The 12,125-nt window shown below is 44.7% G+C and overlaps 1 protein-coding gene across 4 annotated transcripts in view; it reads left to right on the plus strand.

Moving 5' to 3' along the window:
* Positions 1–12,125, plus strand: part of RAVER2 (ribonucleoprotein, PTB binding 2) — a 30,442-nt gene that overhangs the window by 9,583 nt on the left and 8,734 nt on the right. For all 4 annotated transcript variants that reach the window (XM_054638805.2, XM_077182632.1, XM_077182633.1 and 1 more), the window contains exons 2-7: positions 411–477; positions 1,675–2,144; positions 6,701–6,892; positions 8,206–8,332; positions 9,188–9,270; positions 11,955–12,059. In XM_054638805.2, coding sequence (XP_054494780.2) covers positions 411–477; positions 1,675–2,144; positions 6,701–6,892; positions 8,206–8,332; positions 9,188–9,270; positions 11,955–12,059 — 1,044 coding nt within the window. The remainder of the gene's footprint in view (positions 1–410; positions 478–1,674; positions 2,145–6,700; positions 6,893–8,205; positions 8,333–9,187; positions 9,271–11,954; positions 12,060–12,125) is intronic.

Consider the following 12,125-nt stretch of genomic DNA (forward strand, 5'->3'; position numbering starts at 1 on the left):
TCAGTAAATTTGGTGATGTGATGCTGCCAGTGTTCCTTGTCCATGTGGTATTTTAGCTATGCCAGTTGTACTTCAGAGAAATGGAGAGGGTTTTGCTATTTAATGAGCTGTGATGTTATTTGTCTTTATCAAAAGACAGTTACAGGACGCTCTTTTGTGTTTATGTCACCCCAGAGAATGAAAAGCAAATTAATCAAATTCAGCAAGCCAGTTTTTTATGGGAGATTAAAACATTGCTGCAGCAATGTGCAACCAACTCCTTTAAAAACAAATATTTGATAGTGTTTCCATGGTGAAATTTTCTGTTTGTTGGGAAAGTTTTTGGTTTTGTTTGAAATGAGGATGAATTTATCCACTTGCTTGGTTTGGGGACTTATTTATGTGATGTTATTTGTACTTTTCCCTTGCAGGAAATCCATGACTTGTTTAAAGATTATGAAATCAAGTATTGTTATGTGGACAGGAATAAAAGAACAGGTGAGAACTTAAAACTTGCATATATTTCAATTCTGTGAGGAACATCATGTGCTGCATGTGAAGTCATGGACTGTCACAGCTTGTCTGGCATCCCTCAGTGCCTTTTTTGTCACCTTCTAGTGAAGCCAGTGAAAGCTGGAAACTTTCTGGTGTTGATGTGATTTTTGGTCCCCTCTGGTCTCTCTCAGGAGCATTCCTCAGTGAGTGTCCCTTTGGGACCAAGCTGATCCCAGCTGGCTGAATTCCTTTGGGAAACTGCCCCTGAGGCCTCTCTTGGGACAAACCACACGTGCCTGAGAGGAAAACCTGCCCAGCTCCAGCTGCATTTGTGGTTTGCTCACATCAGGAGACACTTCTGCCCTGTCAGGGTCACCCAGCACTGTTGTAGCTTGTCCAGAGAGGTCTCCATCCCCTGGGATCCTGGGAACCCATCTGGGTGACCCTGCTTGAGGAACAGGGGGTCCCTGCCACCCTCATCCAGCCTGGGACTGTGTGAGATGCCTGTGGACTGCAAAGCCCAAAAAAAGACCTGTTAACCCCAAAGTGAGAGCTTGTGGATGTTGTCATCAGAGAAATTCCATAGAATCTGTGATGTGTGTATTCCACTTCAGTGGAATCTTTAATTTAGTGAAGAACAGTCTGCTAGCAGAATATTTAATTTAGTGAAGAACAGTCTGCTAGTAGAATATTTAATTTAGTAAAGAACAGTCTGCTAGTAGAATATTTAATTTTGTTCCCCAGATACAGAATTGGTTGGGTTCCAAGTAGTGAAGTTGAGTGCATCACAACACAGTCCCTTTCTGAGTTAAATGCTCCTGATGTTCAATTGAGATTTTCGGTATTATCTATAATAGATACATTTATTTGTTGGATCCTTGGGGTGAATCTGTGCTTTCAGGGGAGGGACAGGTCAGCTAGTAGAATATTTAATTTAGTTAAGAAAGTCTGCTGGTAGAATATTTAATTTTGTTCCCCAGATACAGAATTGGTTGGGTTCCAAGTTAATGAAGTCGTGAGCATCGCAGCGCAGTCACTGAGTTAATTGCTCCTGATGTTCAATTGAGATTTTCAGTATTATCTATAACAGATACATTTATCTGTTGGACCTTTGGGGTGAATCTGTGGTTCAGGGGAGGGACAGGTGTGGCTGCAGAGCAGCTGGGCTGGCTGATGTCCCCATGCCTTTGTCTCTTGCAGCCTTTGTCACGCTGTTGAACGGGGAGCAGGCCCAGAGCGCCATCAGGAGGTTCCACCAGCACTCCCTGCGTGGCAGGGAGATCTCAGTGCAGCTGCAGCCCACGGATGCCCTGCTGTGCATCACCAACCTGCCCCTTTCCCTGGGCATCGAGGAGTTTGAGGAGCTGGTGCGGGCCTATGGCAATGTGGAGAGGTGTTTCCTGGTGTACAGCGAGCTCACCGGCCGCTCCAAGGGCTACGGCTTCGTGGAGTACATGAAGAAGGACTCGGCTGCCAAGGCCAGGCTGGAGCTCCTGGGCAAGCAGCTGGAGGAGAGCACTCTGTTTGCACAGTGGATGGATGTGAACCAGCTGACCACAAACCTCATTCACTCCAAGTGCCTTTGTGTGGATAAACTGCAAAAAGACTGCGCTGATTCCAAGGAGCTGCTCCAGGCTTTCTCCCTGAAGTACAAACCTGTCTTCTGCCAGGTAGGGTGGCTTTGTGTCCTATGGAAAACCAAGGCTGGGGCTGCAGCATTGCCTCACTTCGCTCTTGCTGTCTTCCACTTTTGTTTCTCCTGTTTCTTTTCCTATTTTTCTTATTTATTTTTATTTTCCTATTATTTTTCCCATCAACTGTTGTGCCATCTGCACAGTGGTGTGAGCTGTGCTGCTGAACTGCTCTGGGTGAGCAGTGTGATCCATGTTCTCTGGGAATTCTGGGAATTCTGCAGGAGAGCACTCCAGCAGTGCTGCTGAACTGCTCTGGGTGAGCAGTGTGATCCATGTTCTTTGGGAATTCTGCAGGATCTCACTCCAGCAGTGATGCTGCTCTGGCTGTGCAGAGTATCCATGTTCTTTGGGAATTCTGCAGGATAGCACTCCAGCAGTGCTGCTGAACTGCTCTGGGTGTGCAGTGTGATCCATGTTCTCTGGGAATTCTGGGAATTCTGCAGCTGTGCTGCTGCTCTGGCTGTGCAGTGTGATCCATGTTCTTTGGGAATTCTGCAGGATCTCACTCCAGCAGTGATGCTGCTCTGGGTGTGCAATGTGATCCATGTTCTCTGGGAATTCTGCAGGATAGCACTCCAGCAGTGATGCTGCTCTGGCTGTGCAGTGTATCCATGTTCTCTGGGAATTCTGCAGGATAGCACTCCAGCAGTGATGCTGCTCTGTGTGAGCAGTGTGATCCATGTTCTCTGGGAATTCTGCAGATAGCACTCCAGTGAAATGCCAGCAAAATGTTTGGAGGACATCCCCTTTATATCATTTACTGAAAATAGTTTGGTTTTTGAGAGCTTTTGAAGTTAATATTGCTGAAGGTTTTATTGCTCAAAGAAGGCCAGAGCGTATGAATACCACAAGTGCAACAGTTCAGATGCTGCAAAATACATCATATAATTATTATATATATATTATATATATCAGTATTTAACGTGTTTTTCCCTAACTGAGGGAGGCTTGGGTTCTTGGCTGTTGTCAGGGATAGAAGCTTTCCCATCTTTTGGAAAGCTGGGAAGCACAGCAGTGGTGGATCCTTGCCTTTTTAGTGCAGAGGTTTCCTTCTCATCCCCGTGGCTTGTGAGCTGAGGCCACCAATCAAAGTTGCACAGAGCATCATGAACAAGCAGTAGAAGGAAACCTTTCCTTGTAGTCCCACAGACTGCAGTGGCAGGGCTGTTTTTGTGTTGTTTTGTCCCTTTAGTCTCTTGGAAGGCTGCTCAGGGGTCATCCTGAGGGAAGAGCACCCGGAGGCTCCCAGCAGGTGGAGCAAAGGTCCCTCAGGATCTGCAGCCTGACACCTGCGGGCCCTCCCCTCCTCAGGGCTCTCTCCCAGCCCCAGCAAGCTCTGCTTGGCCAGAGGAGATCCTTAGGCTTGATCCAGAGCCAGCAGGAGATGAATAAAGTGGAATCAACTCTTCCCAGGAAATGCCCATTCCTGCCTGCTTTGGTCTGGAGCCTGGCAATGTGTCTGGCTTCAGCCTCACCTCGCTGATGCCTGAATTAAGGAGCTTTTGCTCCCATTATTTTCCTCCTGTAAGAAGGTATTAAATGCTGGACTCAAGTCTCCTGCTCAATCTTTGTTTAATTAGCTGAACAGATTGATCCTTTTAAGTCTTTTCCTTCAGGCTTTTTTTTTTTTCCCAGCTGTCAAATAATCTGGGGGCTGTTATCAGCTCCCCCAACAAATTTTCACCGTGCTTTAAAAATTCTGAGCTTCAAAGAACAACAGACTTCTTGGGGAAAGATGGGTTTCACTGACAGAGCTCTGCTGGGCAGTTAGAAACACTCAAAAATTGACTTTTGGCCTTTTTAAATCATAATAAATCTTGGGTAATACTTGGTGTGGGTGAGGAGAGTGTCTGCATTAGGTCAGTTCCTATAAAATACTGGAGGGTGGAGGTAGGAAAACAAACAGTTCAGATTAAATAGGTGAAAAAGGGAAGAGAATGGATGCTAATTAATTAGGGGTTTATCAGTGAGACAGCCTGAAAATTGAGGATAAAGAAAGGAGGAGGAGGAAGACCCAAGAAAAGGTGGAAAAAGCAAAGAGGGGGGATGTGATGGGGTGGGTAGAGACAGAAAAAATGGGAGAGGATGGGGAAGCAGAAACCTTAGTTTGGGGGGAATTTCTATAGAGAATGACTGAGAAAAGTTGGTTTTTTCTGGAAAACTTTAATGCAGCTCTTGTGGTGCTGCCATGCCTTAGTTCTGCTGGGAGCTCAAGCAGTATTTCATCACAATCCTTTGCCCAAAATTGTCACCTGAACTCATGAAATAAACTTTGGGGTTTTTCATCTTATTCCAAAGTTACCTTTTTTTAAAAAAAAATCATTTTGATTTCTCCTCTATTGACAACAGAAATGTTCTGTCAGGAGGAGCTGAAGCTAGACACTTGCATGTGGATATTAGGAAAAATGTGTTTTGTCCTTTCTTTCAACAAAATGGATCAGAAAACCTCATTCTTTTCTTCTGTCAACTTTAAATTGTCACTGGAAGGTCTCCACCCTGATCTGGATAGGAATAAAGAGCTTTTTTCAGTACCTGTTTACTTGGGAAGTTGAAAAGTTCCTGAATCCTTTGCAGGAATGTTGGTGGCTGCACTTGGGACATGTTAAGGGAGATTTGAACTGTGTTTCATTGTAGCTGAAACTAAAATGCAGCTGTTCCATAGCTTCAATCCCTTCTTTTCAGCAGCACCTCAGGTCCTTGCCAGTGCACCTAAACTGGTATCAAAATAAAATACCAATATAAAATGTGTTTATATGTGAAATGTCTGTTCTGCAGAGCTCTGCCCAGAGTCCAGGCAGTAACAGTGCCAGTAAAGATCTGACCACCCTCTTCTGACATTCATATTTCAGTTGTCAGGGGGGGTTTGTGGGGCTCAGGTTGTTTTTATCCAGTGCAATCTGGAGGAGGTTTTGTTACTTCCACACCAGAGCTGGTATCAGTTTATCATTCCCATTCATCTGGGACTGGATGTTTTTGCCTAAGCTTCATCCCTCCCTTCTCAGCCTGTTTTTTTGTTTGATTTAAATCTGCTCATTCTCTCCCAAAGTCTGCACACAAAGGCCAGGGCAGTGTTTGCCACGTAAGCCCTTTTCCAGTCTGCTTGATTGATCAGTCTGGCATCTTCTCTTGGCATTCCCCACAACCACAGCCTTCCCCTGCTCCCAAAGGGCACCAGATCCTGCTGGAATTTGCATTGTTGCATGTTTCAGCAGCTGCCATGCACCCTGATGAGCAGCACTTTGAATATGGCAGGCTGAAAAAAATGAAGAAGAACGAGTTTATAATGATCCTGCAAAACAAAACTGGCTGTAGCACCCAGCTGCATTTACAGTTTGCTTCTCATTCCTGCTTTGTTGTTCAAATGTGTGATGGATGCATTCCATGGCTGAGGGTCTGCCTGAGGTAGGATGGAAGTGGAGGTGGGAATGGAAGAGATAAGGAAAGGGATGAGCAGATACCATGAAGAGATAACCATGAGTCTATAAACAGGAATGCCAAAGAGATGAAGATGTGATATCCAACTTATTTCCAGTGTTTATAGAAAGAGCCTCATGATTTGGGGGGAAATACTGACCTTGGTTCTGTCAGCTGTGCAGGGTCTTGCAAGGGACAGCTACAGTCCTGCAGGGCAGCTGCTGCAATTCCCATTTTCCATGGGCTCTGGGAGCTGTTCCTGCTGGAATTCCCATTTTCCATGGGCTCTGGGAGCTGTTACTGCTGGAATTCCCATTTTCCATGGGCTCTGGGAGCTGTTGTTGCTGGAATTCCCATTTTCCATGGGGTGCTGGGAGCTGTTACTGTTGGAATTCCCATTTTCATGGGCTCTGGGAGCTGTTGTTGCTCAAATTCACATTACCATGGGATCTGGAGCTTTTCCATTGCTGGAATTGCCATTTCCCTGGCTCTGGAGCTGTTTTTTCTCCTGGAATTCCCATTTCCATGGGCTCTGGGAGCTGTTATTGCTGGAATTGCCATTTCCCTGGGCTCTGGAGCTGTTCCATTGCTGGAATTCCCCTTTCCCTGGCTCTGGAGCTGTTCTTTTGCTGGAATTCCCATTTCCATGGGCTCTGGAGCTGTTTTCCTCCTGTTATTCCCATTTCCATGGGCTCTGGAGCTGTTCCTTTGCTGGAATTCCCATTTCCATGGGCTCTGGAGCTGTTTTCCTCCTGTTATTCCCCTTTCCCTGGCTCTGGAGCTGTTCCTTTGCTGGAATTCCCATTTCCATGGGCTCTGGAGCTGTTCCCTTGCTGTTCTTCCCCTTTCCCTGGCTCTGGAGCTGTGTTTACTCCTGGAATTCCCATTTCCATGGGCTCTGGAGCTGTTTTCCTCCTGTTCTTCCCCTTTCCCTGGCTCTGGAGCTGTTTTCCTCCTGTTATTCCCCTTTCCCTGGCTCTGGAGCTGTTCCCTTGCTGGAATTCCCCTTTCCCTGGCTCTGGAGCTGTTCCCTTGCTGGAATTCCCCTTTCCCTGGCTCTGGAGCTGTTCCCTTGCTGTTATTCCCCTTTCCCTGGCTCTGGAGCTGTTCCCTTGCAGTTTGCCCAGGACGAGGACGGTGGCAGCGGGGACTTTGCCGTGCTGGAGTACGAGAGCGCGGAGCAGGCGGAGAGCGTGCGGGGGGCCATGGACGGGGCCACCATCCACGGCAGGAGGCTCCAGGTGTCCTTCTGTGCCCCTGGGGCCCCGGGCAGGAGCACCTTGGCAGCTCTGATAGCAGCCCAGAGGATGGTGAGATCCCTGGAAAGCTCTGTGGGATGAGTTCCTCACGCCTGAGCTGGGAGAAGGAGCCAGGCTTGGGGAGCGTTTTGGCTTTTTTAGAGCCAGGTTGGAGCACCTGGGACAGTGGGAGGTGTCCCTGCCATGGCAGGGGTGGGATGGGGTGGGATTTAAGGTCCCTCCCAAGCCAAACCAGTCTGGAATTCTATGGGGTCAGCACTGTTGGGTCCCTGCCCATGGTAAAGAGCTTTAACCAACCCAAACCATTCTGGAATTCAATGGGGTCAGCACTGTTGGGTTCCTGCCCATGGTAAAGAGCTTTAACCAACCCAAACCAGTCTGGAATTCTATGGGGTCAGCACTGTTGGGTCCCTGCCCATTTTAAAGAGCTTTAACCAACCCAAACCATTCTGGAATTCTGTGATTCCATGGGGTCAGCACTGTTGGGTCCCTGCCCATGTTAAAGAGCTTTAACCAACCCAAACCATTCTGGAATTCTATGGGGTCAGCACTGTTGGGTCCCTGCCCATGGTAAAGAGCTTTAACCAATCCAAACCATTCTGGAATTCTATGGGGTCAGCACTGTTGGGTCCCTGCCCATGGTAAAGAGCTTTAACCAACCCAAACCATTCTGGAGCTCTGTATAATCAGCCCAGTTCAGGCTCCTTCCTAGGCAAAGATGGCCAGGAAGAAGATTAATAAATATCCATAAAAATCCCACAAAGTTGCACCCACATAGCTCTGGGATTTATTAAATGTAATCTCCTGTAAGAGAAATCATTCCAGCTCAAAACAAAAGTGACTGGGAATGAGTCATTGGACGAGCTAAAACTCGGTTTCAAACAGAGAGGCAAGAATTTGTCAGCTTTAAGATAAATTTCAAGGCAGGAGAAATAGGTTCATTTCATGCTCGAGGTAGAAGAAAGCTCTTTACACCCACATGTCTTATCACATTATTTCCTAGAAAATTGGATGTGATCAGAGTTACATGGAGAGGCAGCAGAGTTCCCTCTCTCCAGCCTGCTCAGGCCACGTCTCTGTAAGAGACAGGAGAAATCTGCTACAGGATATGGTGCTCATGGCAACATTTCTTATTCTCCTGTACTGATAACTCTGGGGTTAAAGGAAAAAAAGAAATGTGCTTGGAATTTTGTTGGAATCATTTGTTAGGTGTTCCATTTGAGGGGAAAAAAGCAAGAAACAGGGAAGGAAATGGGGTTTTTGCTGTGTCAGATGAAATGTGTACATTGCCATTGGAGTTTGAGGGATTGAAATGTATTCATTGTGTTTTGTTGCTTCTAACACTTTTTCTCTCTTCATTGGAGATGAGGAACAATAGGAAAGGCTTGCTTCCAGAGCCAAATCCAGTGCAGATCATGAAAAGTTTCAATAATCCAGCAATGCTGCAGATGCTGCTGCAGCCCCAGCTGCGTGGCCACGCTGTTAAACCTGGTAAGCTGCTCTGAAATAATGCAAAATCAAAGCCTGCTCTTAGTGCTGCAAGGCTTTTGCAGAGTAATTAAGTAGAAATAATATTTAAAATTCTGTGCAGACACTGTTGCAGTGTGTTTGTGCAGGTAATTTCAGCTTTTATGAAAGCAAAAGCAAGAGGTGCTCTTGTGTGTGGGTAAAATTCAGTGCTCCTGCAAATACCCTTGTATGAACTCTGTGGGCTCTGAATATTCATATTAGAAATGGGTTTAGAAAGAAATGTCTTCTGCAAGGCTTGGCTAAACTTAAATCTGATTTTAGATCTGAGTTTTGCAGCCTGAGTCTTTCTCCTGTTGCCAATGTAAATCTTTATTCTTTTGGCTGCTGCCACAGCTGTGCAGAGTATTTATTACAGCATCAGCCAGAAACATTTCTGTGCTCTAATTAGGAAGTGAATAAACATAAACCCTAATTAATCACATTTCAAAGGGTGAAAGTGCTCAGAACAGGAACAGGTGATGGGGGAGAGCTGAGAGTGTGGCTACAAAGAAACCCAGAAATGGGGTGTGAGGTGACCACTTCAGGGCAGAAACACTTGAGCTAAACCTGAATTTAAAGCACTTCAGAGAAAGCTGAGCCTGCAATCAGCTCAGGAGTGAAACTCTCAGGTGTGGAGGAGCTCTCACATTCTGGTCATTTTACATCAAAAGGTTTCATAACCTTTCCCAACCTAAACGAGTTCCTTGTTCCCTTGCAGTGACCTTTGTACACCTGAACATTTTCTGGAAAGCAAATTAAAAATACAGGATAATTGTAAAGACTTTTACTTGCCTAATTTGTAAAATACTCGATTTTTTTGCTGTGTTTCTTAAACAGTTCTTGGAGCGTCTGCAGGTTTACCTCACCTCATAAATTCAGCAGTTGGGCCACCATTTTTGCAGTTGAATAAAGTTCATCAGGTATGTGACAAAAAAAAAATGTCATCAAAAGAGGTGTTTGGGGAGAGATCCTAAAGTTTTAAGGAATTAAAGCTAAAATCAAGTGTTCTTGTTGGAGCTCTAAGGAAAGCTATGAGATGGGGGAGCAGGCAGTGCTAACTGTGCAAAATTGAGTTATTTTATCTAAATTTTGGACTTCAAACCTGCCAATGTAGACAAAACTTGTCATTACTGGCAGAATGAGGTCTCAAGGAGCCTGGCACATCCCTTTCTCTTGGAGCTGCTCATCCACACTTTATGATTTATCTGATTCAAACCCACCAGTTCAGCAGCCTCAGCTTCATTTTCAAGCTTCCAAATGTGCTGCATGTGCCATAAAAAGCAGAGATTTGCAGGTGTTATTTCTTACTGATAAACCCCCCCAAGTTCTCCTGGAATTCCAGATGGGCACCAGAATTGCTGAGAGAAAATGGGAAGGATCTTTGGGATGGGTTTGTGCTGGAAATGGAGAGAGGGAAAATGCACCCACAGCCAGAATTTCTGCCTTGAGCTGAGCTGCTCTCAGGGGTTTCTCCAGCTCTGCCAGGAGCCAAAAATTGAATTTAATATTCATGGTAGGGATTCACACAAATACCTACGAGGGACTGGAGTCCAACACTTGGCCTTATTATTTCTGATATTTCAGAAATTTCCATTTTAAAAATAAAATCCCCTTCAGCATCAATTATTTCTGCAGTTCTTTTGACAAACACAGAGATCTTTAAAATGACCCAACTAAAATGCAGGAATATTCCCTGTGTTAAGTATATTGAGCTCTTGTATTTTTTCTCTAAAAACTGGTAGGTGAATATATTAATTTTGAATAAATTCTGCTTAATTTTGCCCTATATAAAATATACATAATTTTTTGGGGTTTTTTTTAAACTGAAATGACATTTTCAATTGGTCTGTTTAAGTTCCTGCTGCTCTCTCTTCAGCCTTTGGAAGGCACTGGGAGTGTTTGGTGCTCCCAGCTGGAGCCAGGGATGTTTTCCACAATTAACAGTGGGATTGATGATGATCCAAAGGCTTTTCCAGTGGTTTTTGGCTTGGGAGAGCTGCAGCCAAACAACTCTGTGTTTTCTCTGCCCAGAGGTTAAAAGTCTCATCTCCTTCTCTTCCTGGGAGCTTCCTGTCATTTGATGAGCTCCAAACCTGAATTTTAGAAGGATTTGATGATCCCAATTTCTTCTCTAAGGCACATTTTTTCTTCTTGGGTGCTTTGTTTTGGGGTGTCCTCTAAAGCCAGAGAAGCAGGTCACTGTTTTGTTTATTTCTGATTTGTTTATTTCTTTATTTTGAAATTCAGTGTTGTCACTGAAAGCCCTCCCCAGTCACGCTGGTTTAGCTCCCTGCAAGTCTTAGGTTTCTCTTCTATATTCAGGGCTTTGTGAAGGAACAGAATGAGAATAAATATTTTAAAATAGTTATTTTAATAGTTATTTTAATAGTTATTTTAATAGTTATTTTAAAAGTTATTTTAATAGTTATTTTTTATCTTAGGTTTCTCTTTTATATTCAGGGCTTTGTGAAGGAACAGAATGAGAATAAATATTTTAAAATAGTTATTTTAAAAGGGTTCAACAGAGAGAATTTGAAGGTTATTCACCCAGTAATTTTTCAGCTTGAGGTAGCCTGCTTTTCAACATTGTTTCTCTTAATTTCTCTTAGTTATAAATTGTCCTGCTCCAAAATTATGCATTTTCAGCTTTCTCAGGGATGTTTTCCTCAGTCATCCAGCAATTTGTTAAATCTTGATTAACCCAGAGCCTTTCCCCTGAGGATTCTGACCAAACTGATTTTTCCACTCTTTCATTTCTGAAAGTTTTGCAATTGAACCACTTTGCTTTGTTGCTGGAGCCAAGTTCAGAAGGAGCAGCCCCTGGCACTGGTGACAATAACCAGCCCTGCATCATTTCTCCTGGAAATCACTGAGACAATTCAAATAGAGGCATAACTAATCTAGATATGGCCCATCTTTGTTTGGAAAAGCACATTTCTGAGCCCAGAAGATCATATTTCAGTCATAAAGGGTTTTTTCCTTAAGGAATTTAAGCCTGCCACCCAGACACAGCCAAGGCTTGGAAATATCTGGGAGATGTTTTGCACTCTTCATTCCCTGGGTTTGGTGATCAAAAACAATAAAGGGTGAACTTGGCATGACCACAGTGTCCTGTCTGCTTATTTTTGTACAACACCCTATAGAACAACCTGCATTTCACTGGCAGATGATGCTGCCAGGCACTTCCAGGCCTGTAGCATAAATCATGATGTCTTTTAAAGTTTATTTTAAGCCTCAGAGCTGGCCAGAGCTCATAATGTTGACTATACCGGTGGCAGAGTCTGGAGAGGGTGCCCCAAAGTTGTTAATTCAGTGGCTCAGTTCTGGTGGCAAACTGATCCAGAATATTCTGAATGAGCAATGTGAATATTTAATAGACCTGCCAATGTGCAGGCACTGTGATTTGTCAGGTTTTAATGCCTCTGGAGTAGGATTTCATGTGGATTGTTGTGTTGTGGGGGGAAACATATCTGGGTATTTCTCTGAAGCAAAATCACTTCTGTGGAGGAAATTATTTCCATTTGCTGCCTTAAGTCAAAATCTTTAATTTCTTCAAGCATTTCTGCCTGGCTGCCAGCTAACCCTTGTTTTGATCCTTTCTCAGAGCTCACTCCTGGGGAGCACGTCCAGCCTGCTGCTGCAGAGCCCTGCTCACCTGCCCCTGCCCCAGCAGCAGCTGCTGAAGATGGAGAACATGCAGGCAAACAGTGTAAGGCCATCCCTGCAGCTCTGCCTCCCTCTGAGCACTCCCATAAACCCTAAAAGAAATGAAATC

This window comes from Agelaius phoeniceus, chromosome 8 (assembly GCF_051311805.1).
Source record: "Agelaius phoeniceus isolate bAgePho1 chromosome 8, bAgePho1.hap1, whole genome shotgun sequence".
In the NCBI taxonomy this organism is placed as follows: domain Eukaryota; kingdom Metazoa; phylum Chordata; class Aves; order Passeriformes; family Icteridae; genus Agelaius; species Agelaius phoeniceus.